This window comes from Oncorhynchus kisutch, linkage group LG1 (genome assembly GCF_002021735.2).
Source record: "Oncorhynchus kisutch isolate 150728-3 linkage group LG1, Okis_V2, whole genome shotgun sequence".
NCBI lineage: Eukaryota > Metazoa > Chordata > Actinopteri > Salmoniformes > Salmonidae > Oncorhynchus > Oncorhynchus kisutch.
In genome coordinates, this window is record NC_034174.2 from 51,140,142 (window position 1) to 51,163,054 (window position 22,913).

A 22,913-nucleotide genomic window follows, 5' to 3' on the forward strand; every position below is an offset into this window, starting at 1 on the left:
TGACTAATGATTTCTCCAATTGGCCTTGACCTACATTGACATGTTGAAATTAATCTGTGTCCCGTTCACAGCAGACAAAAGATACCAGAGGATGTTGAATGTCTGCTATCTCTCTCTTTCTCTCATCCCTCTCTCTCTGTCTCTCTCTTTCTGTCGCTCTCGTTTGCTCTCAGACTTCTCCTACGCAGATGTGTAACCTCTCCTCTTTTGCAATTGTCCGTCTGCTGAGACAACTCTGTGCTCATTCTATTTTCTACCCATGTTTTTCAGGCTGACTACTCATTCACGATTGCCAAAGGAGACCATTTTCACTCCTCCTAAAACCACAATGGGGGAGAAAGTTTCAACAGACAGCCTCTGTAAATAGTGCCTAGTCAGACTTGCTGGTACCAGCTCGAAGCAGTGAGGGTTTTCAGCAAACTGTATTCTATTTATGCCAATTTTTTTTTTTATCCGTGCATAGATGTACCATTACTACAATAAACTACATTCTTTTGGGTTTTAACAATGGGTTAGAGATGTTACCCCGCCAATAGGAATAAACTGCATTTTATTGGCAAAAATATCAACAACTCATTATTTTCAACTCATACATCCAACATTTAGCATAATGTAAAAAGTGCATAAACTACACTGTAACAGGTCAGTTGCTTTTTCAATGCGTGTGAGCTGAAAAGTAACCCTAAGGGTTTCCATGCAACATAGAATGAACATACTTATTCAACCATGTGACTATCAACTTTAACGCATGGTTTGATTAGTCAACTGCTGACTTGGCATAACTTGCAGATGTATTTGCCGGTTTGGGCTTTAATTAGTAGTTCTCCCGGGGGGGAAAGACACTGTTGGTCTTATTGGGACTTCCTGAGCACTAACACCCAATTAATCATGTGTTTCCACACTCCCAGTCCATATCATTACACAATCTGACCATGAGACATAGAGTTAGAGAGAGAGAGTTAGAGAGAGAGAGTTAAAGAGAGAGAGTGAGAGAGAGAGAGAGAGAGAGAGAGAGAGAGAGAGAGCGAGAGATTCTGGCTTCCATCTCTCCTTACAGGTCAACTCTCTGACATAGTGCATGGGGAGGAAGTTTTACAATGGCACATACTCTGGTAATGGCCTACAGATGTGTTCGAAGACTTTAGCTCTCCAAAAAGGATATCCTGATGGACCGCTTGGTGTACCTGCCAAACCCTCACAGAGACAGCACAAAACAAAATAGCAGAGAGACAGAAGGCCCCATATGAGAACATTATCCATGTATAAGCCCAGTCTTCCTGACGCTAGAACACAAGGCTACATAGCAGTACACCAGCACCACATAGCAGTAACTACAGAGGATATGGTTTGATTTTGAAAAGATTAAATATCCATAGGGTAAATCATGATTGCATGAGCAATTATTTTTGTGAGGGATAATATTTAGCATATGATAAAGAACAGGGGCAGTTTTAGACAGCCATAGTGTCATACTGCCACATTTTTTAACAGACAACACCATAGATACTGTGAATGAGAAACTTTTTTTTCTCGCTCATTTGATATTTTAATACTCATGGTTTAGCTTTTGTGAGCTACCATTTTCTTGCTTTATGACCATGGTTCAAAGGGTTCTCGGATCTCCATGACAAGCAGCAAAAAAAGTCCTCGTGGACAGAGAAAATAGGTATGAGTGCATCAGTTAATATTTAACAGTTAATATGTTGGCACATGGCCAACTGTCAGTAGTCTTGGACTTGAAGACAACAACACAGAGCAAAATAATGGGAACGTAGAACATAAAGCTTCCTCTGGTGTGTCCTCACTCCAAATGTTTCAAAATGTTTCCCGTTGTTTAAGGGTCCTACTGTGAAATACCTATGACCTGGGGATATTCTGCGAGGTGAAACATTAAGAACGTTGTGGACATGTAATGAGTATAGAGTTGATACAATTCCCTGTTCCACATGAACTGTTTGTTCTTTCTGCACCCTTCTGAACAGGAAACCAGGTTTCTATGAGAGGACAAAATGATAGTCAAAATGATAGTCCAAATGATAGTCTTTGTGCACAATATGACAGCTGTGCATTTGAACAAACAGATGTTTGTTGTTTTCCAGACTGCAAACATTGTTTTGTTGAATGTGAGTAATCATTCTTGGAGCATGTGATACTGCAACCTTAGGCTGGCCTCACCATTATTTTACATTTGGTGTTAGATGTGGGATCCATCATCACCGCATAAGAAGAATGTTGTCGTTGTTGCAAGCATTCCATTAATGTGACATTCATTTATTGCTTGGCTGTAAATGGAATATGCAAATGGTATTGTGTGTGGTTGGCTGATTTCCACTAATGGAGAGGGAGGTGCCTAAAAGAGAGCATGTGATTTTGTGTCAGAGCCACCCTTTGTTGCATATTTTCCTCCCAAACAGGATATGGCAACACCTGGATATATTGTCTATCTAATTCAAGGGAAAAGTGCCTATTCTGTTGGGCACAACCAAACTAACAGTGGCTAATACATGTCTCAGCCACTCCATTAGCCATTTTTACTACTGATATAGATTTCACCCTACTCTTGAGCTCTTCCTATATTTATTTTTTACCCCCTTTTTCTCCCAATTTCAATTATGATCTTGTCTCATCGCTGCAACTCCCCAACAGGCTCGGGAGAGGCAAAGGTCAAGTCATGCGTCCTCCGAAACATGACCGGCGTGACCAGCCTGCAGGCACCTGGCTTGTCACAAGGAGTCGCTATAGTGCGATGAGCCAAGTAAAGCCCCCCCGGTCAAACCCTCCCCTAACCCGGACGATGATGAGCCAATTGTGATATATGACTCCCGGTCACGGCCAGTTGTGACACAGGCTGGTATCAAACCTGGGTCTGTAGTGACTCCTCAAGCACTGCGATGCAGTGCCTTAGACCGCTGCGCCACTCGGGAGGCCCCTCTTGAGCTCTTTCAATGCAAAACTAATCAACTAGATCAATGTCCTTTGGCTGTGCCTAGTGAGCTGATTTCAGACAGAAAGCGCTTGATGTTTGTCATGCACGGCTAACCTTGAGGTTGTCTGAACACCATAAAGTCAATGGGAACACTGATACTGCGCGGGTGCATATGTCTTCCTGTATACATTGCCAGATGTTTGCGAGTGAACAGTGTTTTCAAAATTAAATGAGGTCACAAAAACTTTGGTGTTCTTTGACTGAGATAATATCACTCATATAATATTTATTGCACTGCACTTTTAAGTCATTGTCTTTCAGGTTTCTTGTCTATTTATTGTCTCTGTGACTGTTTTTTGTATGTGTCTGAAACAATTACTGAAGCTAGTAAGTGCCCAAAGGGGATAAAGTTGTTTCATTTGAACTGAGAATAACTACTGTTGATTTTTCCCGAGACTGAGGCCGTCCTAATATGGACACCATAATCTTCTGTTGATTAAAACCGAGTTTAAATACTGTCACATTAAAAACAAATGTAAATATTGTGTACAATAGGTGTTTGTTTGTACTCATTTACAAGTAGCTCTCAACAAGTGGAAATGCAAAAACAGTGTCCCCTCTTTTAATCTAAAATGGTCCAGTTATAGTCAAATATTTATGTAATGGATTAGCAGTCCCAGTATTCACATTTCTTGACCTCACAACCGATGTAGATATTCTGGGTTGAACACTCTTAGCTAACTGTGAGAAGGCATTTGTTAAGTGTCTAGGAATCTCTGCATCCCTGTGTCCTCCACTTACCTGAGGAAATATTAAAGTGATACGGTCCAGACTGCGACAATCTGCCGTGTTCCACAATACCGACCAGGAGTGTAGGATGTAGACTCTTAAATCAGCATAAGAGGATGTCAAGGTAAATGCAACCATAGAGGGACACAACATAAGGGATGAATTAGCTGTTTCTGCAACACTGACTGCCCCCCCTTCCAACTCCTTCTAATCATACCTTACCACCCCCACCGAGCAGTACCCCCAATACACACGGACACACACACACACACACACACACACACACACACACACACACACACACACACACACACACACACACACACACACACACACACACACACACACACACACACACACACAGAGACACACATACATACATTAAATATCCACATACAGTACATTCTCAACACTCACCTTAACTTTTTTACCGCCAACTCAGCAAACCAGACCCAGGATCCTGGGCGAGCGTAAGCGTTTTAAAGTCCTCCGTCCCCCCTCCTCATTGCTCCCGGTCCATAACAACATTTTGACTGTCTACTGATGGTGGGTGAGTCAGCACATCCTGCACATGGAACACTAGATGTTTTCGACTGCTGCTTGTATACGTGAAGGCGTGCATAGGCGCACACGTTGATCAAAATGGAAATCACGTAAATAGAGGCCATACACTGAGTGCACAAAACTTATTAGGAACATCTGCTCTTTCCATGACATAGACTGACCTGGTGAATCCAGGTGAAAGGCACAGTATGATCCCTTATTGGTTTGAATTGAAAAGAGCAGTCCATAAGCCCAGACAAAGGATATCAAAGATCTGGAAGGATTCTGTATGGAGGAATGTTCTAAGATCCCTCCCAATATGTTCTCCAACTCATAAAACATTTTTAAAAAAGGCTCAGTGCCGTGATCCTCGCAAGGTGAGGTATTGAAAGGTATTGAAAACAGGGGCGTCAATAATCCTAACCTCAACCTTTTGGAGATTTTATTTTAAACAAAATCTCTTTCTCTGAAACAATTGTATTCGTAAAATTATTATAAATTCCCAATTATTTGGAGCATACAATATAGTTGAGAATTGTTGTTATTTATTTTATACAGTAATTTCTGCTCATATTTTTTAAGGGTGACAATAATTTTGGGCCGCACTGTATATGATTACACTTTTAATAAATTGTTTATATATGAACATGTATTTGGGTTAATAAATACATTCATAAGAATATTTAGCTCTGGTCAAGAAACTTTGACCCAAATAATGATACAATGCATAATACAGTACCAGCCAAAAGTTTGGACACACCTACTCATTCAAGGGTTTTTCTTGATTTTTATGATTTTATACATTGTAGAATAATAGTGAAGACATCAAAACAATGAAATAACACATATGGAATCATGTAGTAACCAATAAAGTGTTAAACAAATCAAAATGTATTTTATATTTGAGATTTGTCAAATTAGCCACCCTTTGCCTTGATGACAGTTTGTGGAATTTCTTTCCTTCTTAATGTGTTTGAGCCAATCAGTTGTGTTGTGACAAGGTAGATACAGAAGAAGATAGCCCTATTTGGTAAAAGACCAAGTCCATATTATGGCAAGAACTGCTCAAATAAGCAAAGAGAAATGACAGTCAATTACATTAAGACATGAAGGTCAGTCAATCTGGAAACTTTCAAGAACTTTTAACGTTTCTTCAAGTGCAGTCGCAAAAATCATCAAGTGCTATGATGCAACTGGCTCTCATGAGGAATAACACAGGAAAGGAAGACCCAGAGTTACATCTGCTGCAGAGGATAAGTTCATTAGAGTTAACTGCACCTCAGAAATTACGGCCCAAATAAATGCTTCACAGAGTTCACCTAAACATGAACTGTTCAGAGACTGTGTGAATCAGGCCTTCATGGTCAATTTGCTGCAAAGAAACCACTACTAAAGGATACCAATAAGAAAAGACTTGCTTGGGCCAAGAAACACGAGAAACGGACATTAGCCGGTGGAAATCTGTCCTTTGGTCTGATGAGTCAAAATTTGAGATTTTTGTTCCAACCACCGTGTCTTTGTGAAACACAGAGTAGATGAACGGATGATCTCTGCATGTGTAGTTCCCACCATGAAGCATGGAGGAGGAGGTGTGATTGTGTGGGGGGTACTTTGCTGGTGACACTGTCTGTGATTTATTTAGAATTCAGGGCACACGTAACCAGCAAGGCTACCCCAGGCCAGTAACCAAAAGTTTGCCAGATCGAATCCTTAGCTGACAAGGTAAAATCTGTTGTTCTGTCCCTGAACAAGGCAGTTATCCCACTGTTCCTAGGCCTTCATTGTAAATAAGAATGTGTTCTTAACCTCTCTAGGGTAGGGGGCAGCATTCAGAATTTTGGATGAAAAGCATGCCCAAATTAAACGGCCTGCTACTCGGGCCCAGAAGATATGATATGCATATAACTGGTAGATTTGGATAGAAAACACTCTAAAGTTTCCAAAACTGTTAAAATAGTGTCTGTGAGTATAACATAACTGATTAAGCAGGCGAAAACCTGAGAAAAATCTTTTTTCTTTTTGGTTTTGTGGTTTTCTATTCAATGCCATTACAGTATCCATTGACTTAGGACTCCATTTGCAGTTCCTATGCCTTCCACTAGATGTCAATAGTCTTTAGAATTCGTTTCAGGCTTGTAATTCTTATAAATGAGGGAGTAAGACCAGTCTGAACGAGTGGACGCTAACGTGACGCAGAGTTTTTTCAGGCTCATGTGCTTTCTTGTTTACCTTTTATATTGACTACGTTATTGTTGAATTATTATAGATCATTTAGGTTAGAAAACAACCTGAGGATTGAATATAAACATCGTTTGACATGTTTCTATGAACTTTACGGATACAATTAGGATTTTTTGTCTGATTGTTCTGACTGAGTTTGAGCCTATGGATTACTGAAGAAAACGCGCTAACAAAACGGAGGTTTTTGGATATAAAGAGACTTCATCGAACAAAAGGAACATTTATTGAGTAAATGAATGTCTTCTGATTGCCACCATATGAAGATCATCAAAGGTAAGGGATTAATTTTATCTCTATTTCTGAGTTTTGTAACACTTCTGCTTGGCTGGTTTGTAGTAATTTGTCAACTGGGCTATGTTCTGGGCTAGGTATGTTCTGGGCTAGGTATGCTTTCGCCGAAAATCATTTTATAAATATGACACTGTGGTTGGTTTAACAAGAAGTTAATCTTTAAACCTATGTAAAATATGAATATTTTTTATTGGAACACAGGAGTGACGGTTGCTGATAATGGGCCTCTGTACGCCTATGTAGATATTCCTTAAACAATCAGCCATTTCCAGCTACAATCGTCATTTACAACTTTACCAATGTCTACACTGTTTTTATGATCAATTTGATGTTATTTTAATGGACAAAAACAAGGACATTTTTAAGTGACCCCAAACTTTTGAACGGCAGTAGGGGCTCTATTTTCACGTTCAGATGAAAAGCGTGCCCAGAGTAAACTGCCTGCTACTCAGGCCCAGAAGTGAAGATATGTATAGTATTAGTATATTTGGATAGAAAACACTCTGAAGTTTCTAAAACTGTTTGAATGATGTCTGTGAGTATAACAGAACTCATATGGCAGGCAAAATCCGGAGAAAAATCCGACCAGGAAGTGGGCAATCTGAGGTTTGTAGTTTTTCAAGTGATTGCCTATCCAATATACAGTGTAAAATTTGGTCCGATTGCACTTCCTACGGCTTCCACGAGATGTCAACAGTCTTTAGAACTTTGTGTCAGGCTTCTACTGTGAAGGGGGAGTGAATAAGAACTGTTTGAACCAGGGGTCTGGCAGAATGCCATTAGTTTAGTCATGCGTGCGGCCGTGAGCACGAGCTCTGTTCCTTTTCATTTCCAAAGACAAAGGAATTGTCCGGTTGAAAGGTTATTGAAGATTTATGATAAAAAAATCCTAAAGATTGATTCTATACATCGTTTGACATGTTTCTACTAACTGTAATATAACTTTTTTGACTTTTCGTCTGGACCTAGTGCCTGCGCCTTGTGCATTTGGATTAATGGACTAAACGCGCGAACAAAAAGGAGATATTTGGGCATAAATGATGGACTTTATCGAACAAAACTAACATTTATTGTAGAACTGGGATTCTTGGGAGTGCATTCCGATGAAGATCATCAAAGTTAAGTGAATGTTTATAATTCTATTTCTGACTTTTGTCAGACTCCACAACATGGTGGGTATCTGTTTGGTGACTGAGCGCTGTAGCTTTAAAAAAAATCTGACACAGCGGTTGCATTAAGGAGAAGTATATCTTTAATTATATGCATAACACTTGTATCTTTCATCAACGTTTATGATGAGTATTCCTGTAAATTGATGTCGCTCTCTGCAAAATCACCGGATGTTTTGGAGGCAAAACATTACTGAACATAACGTGCCAATGTATACTGAGATTTTTGGATATAAACATGACCTTTATTGTACAAAACATACATGTATTGTGTAACATGAGTCCTATGAGTGCCATCTGATGAAGATCAGCAAAGGTTAGTGATACTTTTTATCTCTATTTCTGCTTTTTGTGGCTCCTCTCTTTGGCTGGAAAATGGCTGTGTTTTTGTGACTAGGCGCTGACCTAACATAATCACATGGTATGCTTTTGTCGTAAAGCCTTTTTGAAATCCGACACTGTGGTGGGATTAACAACAAGGTTATCTTTAAAATGGTGTCTAATACTTCTATGTTTGAGGAATTTTAATTATGAGATTTCTGTTGTTTGAATTTGGCGCCCCGCACTTTCACTGGCTGTTTTTGGGATTTCAGACGTAAGAAGTTATTAACATAGTTTTGACATCTTCACTATTATTCTACAATGTAGAAAATAGTCAAAATAAAGAAAAACCCTTGAATGAGTAGTTGTGTCCAAATTTTGGACTGATACTGTATATTTTGTTAAACGATGATTTGTTACCTCCAAACATTGATGATTTTTTGCTCTAATAAATTCACATGAGAAAATGAGCAGAAATAATAGAGAGTAATCTACACATGATTGTTTCCATTTTTATTTGTAAATGCATCTTGGGTAGAACAAAGAAAAAATATATAATATATTCATATGTACTGAAACGTTCTGTTATGTACACGTTTAGGGGTTCCACTAGAAATCATCACAACCACAGACTTAAGATATGTTATTATAGTCTTCTGTGTCTTTCGCATGGATGCAGCTATGTACACTCCTGCGTATTAACATACATTCATAGGATGCGATAAAACACCTGTGTTTAAACAAGCATTAAAAATTCAAAAATTGAATGAAAGGAATGATGTACAATATCGTGTACCCCTGCTTTTTAATCTGCGAACAGTACATGAACTCTGCATGGCCGGTATCTCTCTCACCATACATATTCACAACAGGGCATGGCATACATAACAAACAAGTTTCAAGAGAAAACAGGACATCAAAAGTAATGACTGTGTCATGGCCTAAATAAGTGTTGTGACTACAGTTCCCAGAAAGCAGTACTTCTGGGTGTTCAGCACCGTGGTGTAGTAGTATCCACATACATGATGACCTCACACCAACATAGGCTTGTGGGTATTCCAGTAACAGATCAGGTTGGGTAGTTGAGTTGAGGCAGATTTTGTGTCAATAGTAAAACGGAGAGCAAAATGGACGTGTATGCTGAGCGAGTAAAGGGTGATACATTTCCAATTCCCTTTCCTCATTGTCTCAAACCATATCACCATTTCTCCATAAAACTGTGATGAATAACTTGTTGTATTACTATTTTCTCCCCTGGTAAGGATGCTGTTGTGGATTAAGGCCAGACGAGTGTCTAACAAATGGCTTGAGCCACTTACACGAAAAATACCAAAAAATACACAACACTGCCTGGAAGGCCTGTTTAGACGTAAAACAATCAACAATCATTACCGTGCACAATTCTTTCTTTTTTTGCTTTTCGATTTGCATTTTCTCTTGCCATTCTTTTACTTTCACCCACCTTGTATCAGAATCTGAGCCGGTGAAGTTTTTCTGAAACTTGAGAGTCCCAGTAGCTTATAGTGACGTGTTCTTATTTGTTATCAGTAGTTCATGTACAGAATTGACAATAGGCTCTGCTCCTCCCTTTGCATAAACAGTGTTCTGAATGAGTAAACTATTCTCTACCCTCTCTGTCAATGAGCTATGAGTGACAATGAAAAAAAACAAGGACAACGTTTCTGGGGAAACTTCAACCTGACTTGGAGAAAGTTCCAGGAAAACTTTAACCTGACAGATGAGGAATGTCAAAGACATTGGCTCTTAACGTGATAAAAGGCAGTCATATCCAGGTAAAATAGAAGGCTGTTACTGAAGCAATTATACATTTCACCTCAAATTAAAAAGCTTATCTTACCTATTAATGAAATAGAAGATGGAGACTGAACATAAAAACAAATAAAAAAAGAGTACAACATGCAAAAGCACCAACAGCAACAAGAATCTCAAGATATGTTGATTAATGAGAAGATGGTAAGTGTCATTTGTTGGTTTCACATGGTTGTTCATTGTTTTTGCTTTCTACAATAAATTATAGCACAATATTTCTCTAAAAGGCAAGGCACACACACATAAACCTACTATTTCCATCTCTCTCTCTCTCTCTCTCTCTCTCTCTCCATAACTCCTACCACACATACATATTCACATCTCACACACACATTCCGTGCTCCCTTGGTCTATGTCCATTGAAGAGTGATCCGGATGGGGTCAGTTTGCTGTGCGCAGCGTCCGGCTTCGGGGAAAGCGATGGACTTTGATGTGTTTTGATAGATGGTCACTGCGGGCAAATTTCTTCTCACACACTGGACACTGGTAGGGTTTGACCCCTGAGTGGGACCGCCGGTGCCTCGACAGCTCATCCGACCGTGAGAATCTGGGAAAGACACACACAGATAGGAGAGAGATGTCAATCATTTTAGAATAGAATAAAACATTATTGTTTACATAACATGATAAACAAAAAACATTTATCATATTTGAAATGTTCCTTGACATAGTACAGACAAGAGAATTTGGTTTTAGTTTCATTCCATATTATTGTCAAATATTTGAGACAGTGATTCCGAAATGGTAGGATATACAGATTTGTGTATAGTCGTGATGGTAAAAGTCATTTTACAGCAAGTAGCCGATATGTTTTGCCTTTAGCAGTCTTGGGGCAGTGTATACCATAATAAGTGACTGGCTACACCACGTCTGCTTGAACCAGTGTGTTATTTTGCAGTAAATCTGGGCTTCTCCCTTTTCTTGCAAGACCTACTGCATCTCACCAAGCCTTGCTAGTTATGTAATATCCCAGACTATATGTCATTAGAGCTGGCTTAAAGTACATGGATGAACCCTAAAGTAATGCTAGCAATGCTAAATAATTAGCTTAAAACACATGGCTAGGCTGAGCTAAGGGACAGATCGAAATGTACTGGGGGGAGGGGTGGTCCAAAATAGGGCAGGGATGTCCAACTTATTTTTTTGCTTTAGGGAGGTTTTTCATTTTATTTTATTGGGCAGAGGGGAGGCAGGTGCGTTTTTTTCCCTGGTTTGCAATCACTCTTCTGCTTGTATTTTCCCTATAAACAATGGCTTGACTTACTTTTGATATTACCCTAATAAAACATCTGTGAAGATTTGGTATGGTGTGGCTATTACTAAGCTTTAGCTACTGCAGACTGACTCCGACAGTTGAACTTGAGGAAGAGGCCTACAAGAGTAACTCCTATAATCTAACAATATAATGCTTATCTTTAAACAAAATATTTGGATCAAAAATGAAAGAATCTGACTGTGGTAGCACGCCACCAGCATATCTCTGTCTCTCTGGGGTTAGGCCTAAGCTTCTCTTCCTTTATATAGGCTACATATATACATTTATTAAAATCTGAATATCATACAGTGAACTCCTTAAGCCTAAAGGCCTACGCATGCAATAACCTGATACATTTAGAGCTCAAATCTCTGACAGCTGAACCGTGAGATGGACAATTATCCCCCCCCCCCCCCCCCACACACACACAACCAAATGTGGCTCATTTGGCCAAAATCCCTCAATAATGGATGGCGCTGGCTGCGCCAGGTTGGATCTGAATGCATATGGACGTCCATTACTTATCTCAAAAGTCTGGTAGATTCAAATCATTCATGTCATGTTGTCCGATGCCAAATTTTCCAAAAGGAAACTGAAATAGCATATTGTTTATACTAAAGACTTCCGAATATTCATATGAAAATCTGTCGCCAATTGGATGGCTATAGACATCCTAGAGACTCTGGCAAGTGCACCACTCTAGTATCTTTTTGATTATGCCTGCACATCATGGTTCACCAGCAGCCCCAAACATCAACAAAAAAAAAATCTATCAACCAAACAAGCTTGTAAGAATTGTATTTAAACTCCCCCCTTCTACTCATCTGGAGGTTGAACATTTTTTCTGTCTCTATCTCTGTAATATGTCTGTATCTATGTAATTGTGTATGTATTCATGTAAAAAATAGGGACCACAATGAAAATAAGTCCCAGACTTTATTGTGCAATCCCGGTCACCTTAGAACATATTTTTTGTATATACAGTGCCAGTCAAAAGTTTGGACCCACCTACTGATTCAAGGGTTTTTCTTAAATTTGACTATTTTCTACATTGTAGAATAATAGTGAGGATATCAAAACTTTGAAATAACACATATGGAATCATGAAGTAACCAAAAAAACAAATCAAAATGTATTTTATATCTGAGATTCTTCAAAATAGCCACCCTTTGCATTGATGACAGCTTTGCACACTCTTGGCATTCTCTCAACCATCAAGAGGTAGTCACCTGGAATGCATTGCAATTAACAGGTGTGCCTTGTTAAAAGTTCATTTGTGGAATTTCTTTCCTTCTTAATGTGTTTGAGCCAACCAGTTGTGTTGTGACAAGGTAGGGGTGGTTTACAGAAGATAGCCCTATTTGGTAAAAGACCAAGTCTATATTATGGCAAGAACATCTTAAATACGCAAAGAGAAACAACGGTCCATCATTACTTTAAGACATGAAGGTCAGTCAATCCAGAACATTTCTAGAACTTTTAAAGCGCTATGATAAAACTGGCTCTCATGAGGACCACCATAGGAAAGGAAGACCCAGAGTTACCTCTTCTGCAGAGGATAAGTTCATTAGAGATACCAGCCTCAGAAATTGCAAGTTCAAGTAACAGACACATCTCAAAATCAACTGTTCAGAGGAGACTGCATGAATCAGGCCTTCATGGTCCAATTGTTGCAAAGAAATCACTACTAAAGGACACCAATAATAAGAAGAGACTTTCTTGGGCCAAGAAACACAAGCAATGGACATTAGACCAGTGGAAATCTGTCCTTTGAGTCTAAATGTGAGATTTTTGGTTCCAACCACTGTGTCTTTGTGAGATGCGGTGTGGGTGAACAGATGATATCCACATGTGTGGATCCCACCGTGAAGCATTGAGGAGGAGGTGTTATGGTGTGGAAGTGCTTTGCTGGTGACACTGTCTGTGATTTATTTAGAATTCAAGGCACACTTAACCAGCATGGCCTCCACAGCATTCTGCAGAGATATGCCATCCCATCTGGTTTGTGCTTAGTGGGACTATCATTTGTTTTTCAACAGGACAATGACCCAACACACCTCCAGGCTGGGTACGGGCTATTTGACCAAGAAGGAGAGTGAAGTGCTGCATTAGATGACCTGGCCTCCACAATCATCCAACCTCAACTCAATTGAGATGGTTTGGTATGAGTTGGAACGCAGAGTGAAGGAAAAGCAGCCAACAAGTGCTCAGCATACGTGGGAACTCAAGACTATTGGAAAAGCATTCCAGGTGAAGCTGGTTAATAGAATACCAAGAGTGTGCAAAGCTGTCATTTTATTTATTTAATTTTTATTTAACCTTTATTTAACTAGGTCAAGGCAAAGGGTGGCTACTTTGAAGAATCTAAAATCGACGTTGTTTAAAACTTTTTTGGTTAATACATGATTCCAAATGTGTTATTTCATAGGTTTGATGTCTTCACTATTACTGTACAATGTAGAAAATAATCCAAATAAAGAAAAACCCTTGAATGAGTAGGTGTGTCCAAACTTTTGATTGGTCCTGTATGTATTTTTTTAACTGACAAATAAAATCAATCAATCAATCCAAACTGTGCAGTGACCAATTGATGACTAGAAACATACATCTGTTACAAAACACCAAAAAGTTTAATGACAAACCCTCGACACTGGGTAAGGGAGGGATTCATTTTCTGTTTGCCGAGATTGACATTGTCTATTTATTGTGGTGTTAAAAAAAAGTAACTCATGATATTGATATCGCACAGAAACCTGTTGGTGGAAAATCTGTTGCATATATTATATATAATTATAAATCTGATTCCCCCCTAGCTGATCATTGTATGCAGCCGGCTCTGATTGCATTGTAATGAAACAGACACGGCGAGAGCGAGCTCGTCTGTGGTGGTCAGCGAACCCTCAACCTTCTGGCCCGTAGCACCTGCATGGCATCGATTGTTCCACAAAAGCATGCTGAAGTGCCAATGTTGTATCCACGTGTATAAACACAGGGTCGCTTGTTATTTGTGGTGGCAAACATTATTTTGAGTTAACTTTATGAGGGGGAGAGTGCTATTTTACAGTAGAAGGGGAGGGTCAGGTGAAAACATTTTTGGGCAGGGGGGGTGCAAAGGCAATGCAAAAAAGGTTAAAGCTATCTTAATTTAAACACATGACCTTACCAGTGCTATGAAGATCATCGCTAGCTAGTTAGCGCTAGCTTAAAACCCAAGGATAAACCTTGGCGAAATCCTATTAGGAAATGCTAAGTAGTTGGAGCTTTCGTACAATTGTACATGGCTATAGTCTTAAAGCAATGCTTATGTGGCAGTGTTAACTAGTTAGCGCCAGCTTGAAACACATGATCAAGGTTAAGGCATGACAACTATTGGCCTCGCAGCAATCTCTCCCAAGCCTAGCTCTGTCAGTCTCCCAGATGTTACAGCCAGAGCTGACATGATGATGAATGGATACAATCTCGAGCCTGTAATTAAGCAGCAATGCTCAAGGAGTCGAATAAAAACCACTTTACTATCTGTCACGCAAACACATAAAACATGAGTCCCCACACCACGAGGAGAAAAGAGGTTTGGGCTCAGATAGCTAGCTTAGTAGGACACTAAATAGGCCACTATAGAGGGGCTATTGCCGTGACTCTCAAAATAAGGGCTCAGTCTGATGATAGTAATAAAATAATACTATTTGTTATTAATAACGGTAGGGTAATAATACAAGAGTATGACTCTAGAGCACACGTTTAGAACACAAGATGACACAAGCTCTACTACAGTAGTACTGCCAATGGTAGTGGCTATTGAATAGTCATGTGTACAGTAAGGTTGTTTCTCATTCTGGCCCCTTCCTGCTCAACAGTCCTCTCGTGCCTCGTGTGTAGGCACACTACTCTGAGAATAACCCCCCCCACCCACCCACCCACCTACCCAGGGAGTCCCCTTGATTCGTTCCTCTGACTGACTGACTGACTGCAAGCAGTGGAATAACAGTGTGTGGAGTGTGAGTGCCCCTGGCCTTGTGATGCTATGATATCAATGTCAGCTCCAGAGAAAATATGGGGAGGTTTAATTGGATTTTGCTGTGCGCGTGTTCGTGTGTACACATACAAGACATATAAGACAAAGACAGGGAGAAAGAGAGAAATACTGCGAGACTATGTGTACGTAAGGGTGAATTCTGTAGGTGTGCATGCATGGGTGTGTATGTGTTTGTGTGTGCTCACAACGTTCCCTTACCTGTTTGCACGTGTGTCTGTACACTCTTAGAAAAGAAAGGTGTTACCTAAAAAGGGTTATTCGGCTGTCCCCATAGGAGAACCTTTTGAAGAACCCTTTTTGGTTCCAGGTAGAACCCTTTGGGGTTTAATGTAGAACCCTTTCACACAGATGGTTCTACATGGAACCTAAAAGGTTCTCCTATGGGGACAGCCAAAGAACCCGTTTGGAACTCTTTTTTTCCCTAAGAGTGTATGCATGCATGTCCCCGTCCAACTGTAAAAGTCTCAGCCTTAGCACAGAAACGTCACCCCGATCCTTCTCCCTTTTCAAGCAGACTGCCAGCCTAGACGTTCCTATCACACAGTCATGGTAACTATTCAGTGCTTAGCCTTTGTTCGTCTCACTTCCACACTAGTTTCCCTCAGCCCGATTGTGTGCAAAACAGGCCCCTCACACAAAACAGGCCCCTTACTCATACACACTCTCTCTCTTTCTTGCTCTTCCTTCTTTCTCCCTCTCACTCTCTTTATCCTTTCTCACTAGCCCAGTCTCTATCTCGCTCTCTCTCTCCCTCTCCCTCTCCCTCTCCCTCTCCCTCTCTCTCTCTATACCCCCCCTTCATCCAACCCACCATCTTGCCTCCACTCCACTAAATCCTGTCTTTTGTGTCCAGACAAGACCCCTTTTGTTGGGCTGAGATGCATCGCCTGGATAACTACTAGAGAGATTTCTCCTGCAGCCGAGCTCATCTACTGGAACAGACTTGCAGCATTACAAATACGCGGCCACTGGCAGGTTGCCAAGTTGATGCCAAAGTCAACCTAAATAAATTGACTGATGCAGTACCCTTTTCAGGAATATCGATTCCTCAGTTTGTGCAAGAGGAGAAGAAGTGGACTGCAGTCCATGAACGATTGAGCAAGGGGGGAGCGAGGCAGGTAGCCTAGTGGTTAAGCAAATTGGGCTAGTAACGGAAAGGTTGCTGGTTCAAATCCCAAGCTGACTAGTTGATAAATCTGTTGATATCCACTTGAGCAAGGTATTTTACTCTAGTTGCTCTGGATAAGAGCATCTACTAAAATGTTTTTTTTTTTTTTATTAAATATGTAATGATTCTATACAAAATAATAGTGCTGAGCGATTAACCAACATTTTTGTCATTTTTCATTTTTTAAACAACTAATTGACCAAAATCGGTTAAATTATTTGAACTCCAATTATTATTATTTTTCTTCTGCGAGCTCAATGAGCAATTTCTCTGGAGAGAAATCAGATCAAGCCTGAACTGTGCGATGTAGTAGGGAGTTGTAGTTTCCAACAGGCCAGTATTCTACAAAGTTTAGTGCAGAAAACTTGGTAATTAACTACAATGACAACCCATTGTGCGCGCCTACTTTTCCGGTTTGTGTGGGCCAGTCATGGAGAGGGAGAGGCAGGGAAGAGACAGAAGAACTTGCAATTGAGAGGGATAGAGAGCAGTTGCTTCGCGAGGTATCTCTACCTGAAGAAAAATTATGATCTAAGTGATTGATAGTTGGTATTCAGCAGTCATTAAAGTATGCCTTATTTACTTTGAAGAACTACTAAAATAGTGATTTTGTCAAACAGCATAGGCAGCAGCTCTATGGAGATGAGATGATGATTTGGAATTAAATAATAAAGTCATCAAATAAAACAAATGTAATTTACAAAACAGCTAAAATATTTTATTAAAATAATATGAATAAATGATGGTTAATAAGTGAGCAGTATAATATGCAGTCACTACCACCATGGGACTTATATTAATTGTTTTATTCTGTGTTGTTACAGCATTCAACATACATTAAAAAAATTATTGAAACCCGAAATAGAAAACTGTGATTTTTTAAAGATTTTTTACAATCTAACCGTAATCACACCAACCTCAAAAAGCACTAATCACTCAGCGCTACAAACTAACATGCTGTATGGAGCGTGTTGATAATACATGTATAAACACATACACACGTACTGTACGTGTAGGGGATGTCAAAGTCATCTGTAGGATGTTGACTGGAATGCATTGGTGACATCACACCTTCCATGAGATCTAAAGGCAACTGTCGCTCACACAGTGACAAACTAGTCTTTTGCTCTAATGGCTCAAATGGTTGAATTGCATGTGATGTTGTATAGAAGGTTGCTAGTTCGATCCCTGGTCAGGGCAGAACAGAATGCACTCTGTTACATACACTCACTCACTCACTCACACACACCACAAACAGATCCCTACTTTGCCCATGTGTTGGCTTGTCCCTGCTCTTCTAGCCACCTGTACTTAGTGAGGTCTGTGTAGGGCATATGGATAACATTTCCCCTGGCTTAGAAAGCCAATTTCACCTGATACTGTCACTCTCTTGCCTGACACTGTGTCCTCAGGAAATCAGCCAGTTGTACTGGGGGACAAGAGTCACACAGTCAATCACACACGTTCGCACACACACACACACACACACTCTTACTCATGCACAATCCTGCACAGCTGTCGAGTCAGTACAGGAGGCGCCCGAGTTGCACCCATGTGACCTCGACCCACATGCTTCGGCTCAGTTTTAGTTTACACCAGCAGAAATATGACACCCCCGCCATTCTCACATATCCCAGATATCTCTCTGCCTGAAAAAAGTGTGAATCTGAGGGAACATGTTAATGTCTCTTGACAACCCTCGAATTAACACTTTGAACACAGCCTGACAGCCATTAAGACTGCAAGAGCTCTGGAAAAGCAGATGAGGAGAAAGAAGGCAAACAATGACTTGATTTCTTCCTTGATTTCTATTTTCTGACTATATCTGTAGATGACCATGTGGGCTGTACTGCTAGTCAAATGTTTTATGTGACCTTTATTTAACTAGGCAAGTCAGTTAAGAACAAATTCTTATTTTCAATGACGGCCTAGGAACAGTGGTTTAACTGCCTGTTCAGGGGCAGAATGACAGATTTGCACCTTGTTAGCTCTGGGATTTGAACTTGCAACCTTTCAGTTACTAGTCCAATGCTCTAACCACTAGGCTACCCTGCAGCCCCAAATGTGACCCTTTATTGAATACTTTTTTCTTCCTTTTAAGTGGTATCCAACTACTCCACAAGGGGAAATATCACTTAGTGCTAGACACATGTATAATGATTCACAGCACTACTACTGTGGCGAATGAATCGTGGCACTGGAATAAAGAAATAGCATGTTGAGTGACAGCCAAATAGCCATAAGGAAACAAGCAACTCAATTCCATGTTTAGCGCCATGAACGCTGAGCCTCATCGGCTAGCTTGGTGCTGCGAGAAAATGAGCCTCTAAAAATAAGTAATGGAGCCTGTGGATCCTGTAAAGTCTCACTTTAAGCCCCTCGCTGGGGCTAATTGATGACCTCATCAGACAGGTCAATTCGGGTGCCAGCCACGGTCTGTGGTGCAAAGGCTTCCTTCCATTGAGGAACATGACACCCTGCGTGTACTGTATAGTGGACAGACATATAATTACCTCACTGTGTCCAGAAAGGCCTTAAGGTAACAATAGGGTATAATCCATATCTCACACATGATTGTGAAAGCATGTGTTCACTGACTGGTCTCTCACTCAAAACCCCCTAAGCATTCTTTAAACAACCTGCTATAACCATAAAGCAACGTTGATCAAATCTCTCGAGATAACGACATCTTAAATTCTTGAGCTTCAAAACCCTGACACCTGTCGAATACAATTACGATAGCGAGTGTGTTGATATGATCTATTTCGATATTTTGGGAAGAATGATCACGTTATGTGGTCAACGGTGGAAGCTTGCTATAGGTATGTTTACTACGTTGAATGTCCGGAAGCTTTTTGATATTGAAAATCCATAAAGCAATAAATCATGATCATCATCATCATCATAATCATAAAGTAATACATCATCATCATTGTCAGTGAGCACCCACTCACCTCCATCCACAGCCCGGCCAGGTGCAGGCAAAGGGCTTCTCCCCCGTGTGTCTCCTCAGGTGGGCCTTCAGGTGGCTGCTCTTGGTGTACATCTTGGTGCAGCCGGGAAAAGTGCATTTATGCATTTTGATAAGGTCCGCCACCGGGTTCTTCTGGAACTTCTGACCCCCCACCAGCAGCCCATGGCCCTGGCCCCCGACCGCCACCTCACCGAGGCCCAGGGGCTTGGCCGCGATGGGCACCGGTGCGATGCGCACAAACTTAGAGGAGATGTTGAGGCTGGTGGAGGGAAGTAGCTGGGGCACCAGGGCGAAGGTATGCCCCTGGATGTTGACCAGCAGCTGGGCAATTTTTATGTCCGATGCCGACTGAGGAGGAGGCTGGACAACTGTGGGAGGAGGCGGAGGAGGAGGAACCGTGGCACCAGGTTCCTGTTTGATCTGAATGGGCTGGATCTGCAGGATGACCGGCATTCCAGCGCTGCCACCATTTTCACAGCTCTGTGTTGATCCTGGCCTGCTGGATAATGAACCACTCTTGAACACGTCGTTGTGCGGGCTTTCGTTGTACTCCTGTGACGATGTGGCTGGTGTGCTTTTGGTCTCGGTGACGGTGGCAGCATTTGCGGTCGGCACAGTTTGGTCTGAATGCTTGGCCTCTGGCTCCAGCCTTGGCCCTGGGGATGACTCCCTGTACACCTCCAGTCCCACCCCCAGCCCCAAGATCTCCTCCAGGCCCGGCCCCAGCGCCCCCTCCTGGGCCTCCTGCTTCATGGACGACACCACCTCCATGTTCTCCTCCAGGAACTCCTCTATCTCCTCTAAGGTGGGATGGAAGGACGGCTCCTCCATGTCCACTAAGGACCAGACCGGGAAGTCCACGCTCTCCTCCTTCAAGGCCTCTGGGTGGGGGTGGGATGGCGCGTCCCTCTGTGAGTCCCACAGAAAGGTGGGCAGTGACATGGGGATGGCCGCCCCGGTCCCTGCCCCGCCTAGGGAGGTTTGGGACAGCAGAAGGTCCAGGATGCTGTCTGAGCTTTCGGCACTGGAGCTGCTGCCATAGCTGGAACTGAGCACTTGGGAGTCGGGGCTGGAGCAGGAGCGAGGGCTGGACGACTCGCTCAGGTCATCCTCGGAGAAGGGCGAAGGCATCACATGGTAGGTCCCCCCGTCCGTCACCATGTCCAACAGGCGGTATACCGGTGGGGAGCCACCGTACGGTAAAAAAGTGTCCTCGCCGCTCACTAGGAAGTTATCCACCATTCCTGGCTAGGGGCCAAGAGAATGTTTCCCACTTTGTGTTGAAATTTGTCTTTCTGATACAGCAGTTTGTTAGGGTTATTCCTCTTGTTGTCGGGAGACTGGGACCAAATAAACCCACAAATGGGTCACCACAGCAAGGTCGTGCTTCGCAGAGAGATAGAGAACACCTGTTGTTCTCTCTCAAGATAAAAAAAGCTTGGGTAGAAAAAGTCTTAAATTCCAAGGTTTCCAGCCCAGATACTGTATATCTAGACAAACATAAAAAAGCAGATAAGAAGAGAGAGAAGGTTACTAAACTCATTTTCACTGTAATAGCAGACAAAAGCCTACAGGGAAAATTACAGATAGCCAAGACCTAATCACAAGTCATGAATCTCCAATGCACCATCTGTGAACCAAATTATCTTCAGCCACTCAGTTACTAGCTTGCATGTTTCCATTTCGAGTTTGATCGCGGTTGGCGTGAGATGAAGCGGTTGTTGTGAGAGATGAAGTGACTTCCAGAGTGCTATGCGGCTATTGGCTATCACATTCCTTTACCTGTATTTCAGGAGTAAACATCATTTAAAATAACTTGATGACGTCACGCAATGTAAATTATTCCTGACAAAGCACACTTTTGTCTCACACATTTACATTTAAATAGGTTTTTAAGTGCATTTTATTTATTGAATGAATTTATTGGATATTCTTTCATTTGAACAAATGTTTTACTATATTGAATTATTCTAATTGTTTGATTCTAAACGTTGCAAGGAATTTCTTTATTTTAATTTGTAACTAATTTGTTCCTTGCAACACTGTCAAGAAAAGGCAAAGCTGAGCATGGATGTTTCACCCTCGCCTTCTCTGGGCTCTTGGCTCAGTGACCGACAGTAACCCATCAAAGGAACTGTCAAAGGATTAACATAAAGCACTGTGTGGGGCAGCCAAGAGCACTGAGCAATCCATATAGTACATAAATCACCTGCAAGCTACTTACAGAACATGCAAAACGCAATAAATCAACTCCAATTACTGGAAATTCACTTGAATGGGAATGACACGCAATTGTTGCGACATATCCAGTGCATAATTGCTCCATTCATCTGTTCTGCTTGACCATGTATATATTGTTCACCTAGATACATTAATGCTTTTATAATCTCTCAGGGGTGTCAAACTCATTTTGCCCGGGGCCTAATTCAGTCTTTAATGAGGTCCAGGGGAGGCAGCCTTGAAAATGTGTTGTATTTCCTTGCAGTCAAAATGAGCCAAAAACGGTCCTTTATTCATCGTTTTCGGAATTGTTGATGCTCCCTGACTGTAGCTTTCATTTCAGTGATTATAAACTAGACACGTCAAGAAACTGTATGGATGTAAGTCCATTATCATTTCTACACAGTTTCAATCTGGTTTTAGTCATTTTAAAGTATTGTTTGGAACCGGATTGAACCCACTTGCAGGCTGAATCCGGCCCGCGGGCCATATCTTTGACAGGACACCACTGCTATTGCCTAGTAAAGCCGCATGTGCAAATTATGTTCATGCAATTACGTGCTATTTCAATAATAAACACTGTATAATTACAACATACTAATAAGAAACGTATAAAACTGGATTTAACAAAAATAAGCTTAGGAGGCCTACACTTCAATGAAATGTAAATCAATTGAAAATCAATTACCTCTCAAACTACTATTGGCAGAAAGGGCACATTTCTAAACATGTGCTTGTCTCATTTGATCATAACTCATAATCTACAGATATCTACACATATTTTGCCTATCTCAGCAGCTATAGAACGCGTAAGAAAGCGCAGCTCCAACGTTCCAACGTAAACATGTTTTTGTCCAGCAGTGTGCTGCGGCATAGGGTGGTAGGCTGGAGGAGAAACGCACGCCCAATATCTCTTGCAGAATATATTCCCAAGGAAAATATGCGGGGAAAAATAATCTCTGATCTTACCTTATTCATCAAGCATGTACAAATCCCTGTTTAATTCCAATGTATTTACTTTCCCTTTGCATTCGTTGGGGAATCTCTCTCTAACGCATGCCTTGCCCTTGAGACTTGCCATGCAGCACCGTTCAGACTGACTAGCGGCGAGGCAGAGTTGTACTATATTACCGTCACATGACTGCTGGTGTGT

The 22,913-nt window shown here is 41.2% G+C and overlaps 1 protein-coding gene across 1 annotated transcript; it reads right to left on the reverse strand.

Moving 5' to 3' along the window:
- Positions 1 to 8,772: 8,772 nt before the first annotated feature.
- Positions 8,773 to 22,913, reverse strand: LOC109891627 (Krueppel-like factor 15). Its single transcript, XM_020484156.2, has 3 exons — positions 22,730 to 22,913; positions 19,521 to 21,030; positions 8,773 to 10,657 (listed from the first exon to the last, which is right to left on the reverse strand). The coding sequence occupies exons 2-3, from the start codon at positions 20,780 to 20,782 to the stop codon at positions 10,492 to 10,494; spliced, it is 1,428 nt and encodes a 475-aa protein (XP_020339745.1). The 5' UTR covers positions 20,783 to 21,030; positions 22,730 to 22,913; the 3' UTR covers positions 8,773 to 10,491.

Excerpts from the sequence above, each read along its gene's own strand:
- LOC109891627 (XM_020484156.2), bottom strand. The coding sequence starts at position 20,782 with ATGGTGGATAACTTCCTAGTGAGCGGCGAGGACACTTTTTTACCGTAC. Across the intron at positions 10,658-19,520 it reads TGGCCGGGCTGTGGATGGAG|ATTCTCACGGTCGGATGAGC; the intron begins GTGAGTGGGTGC and ends TGTCTTTCCCAG.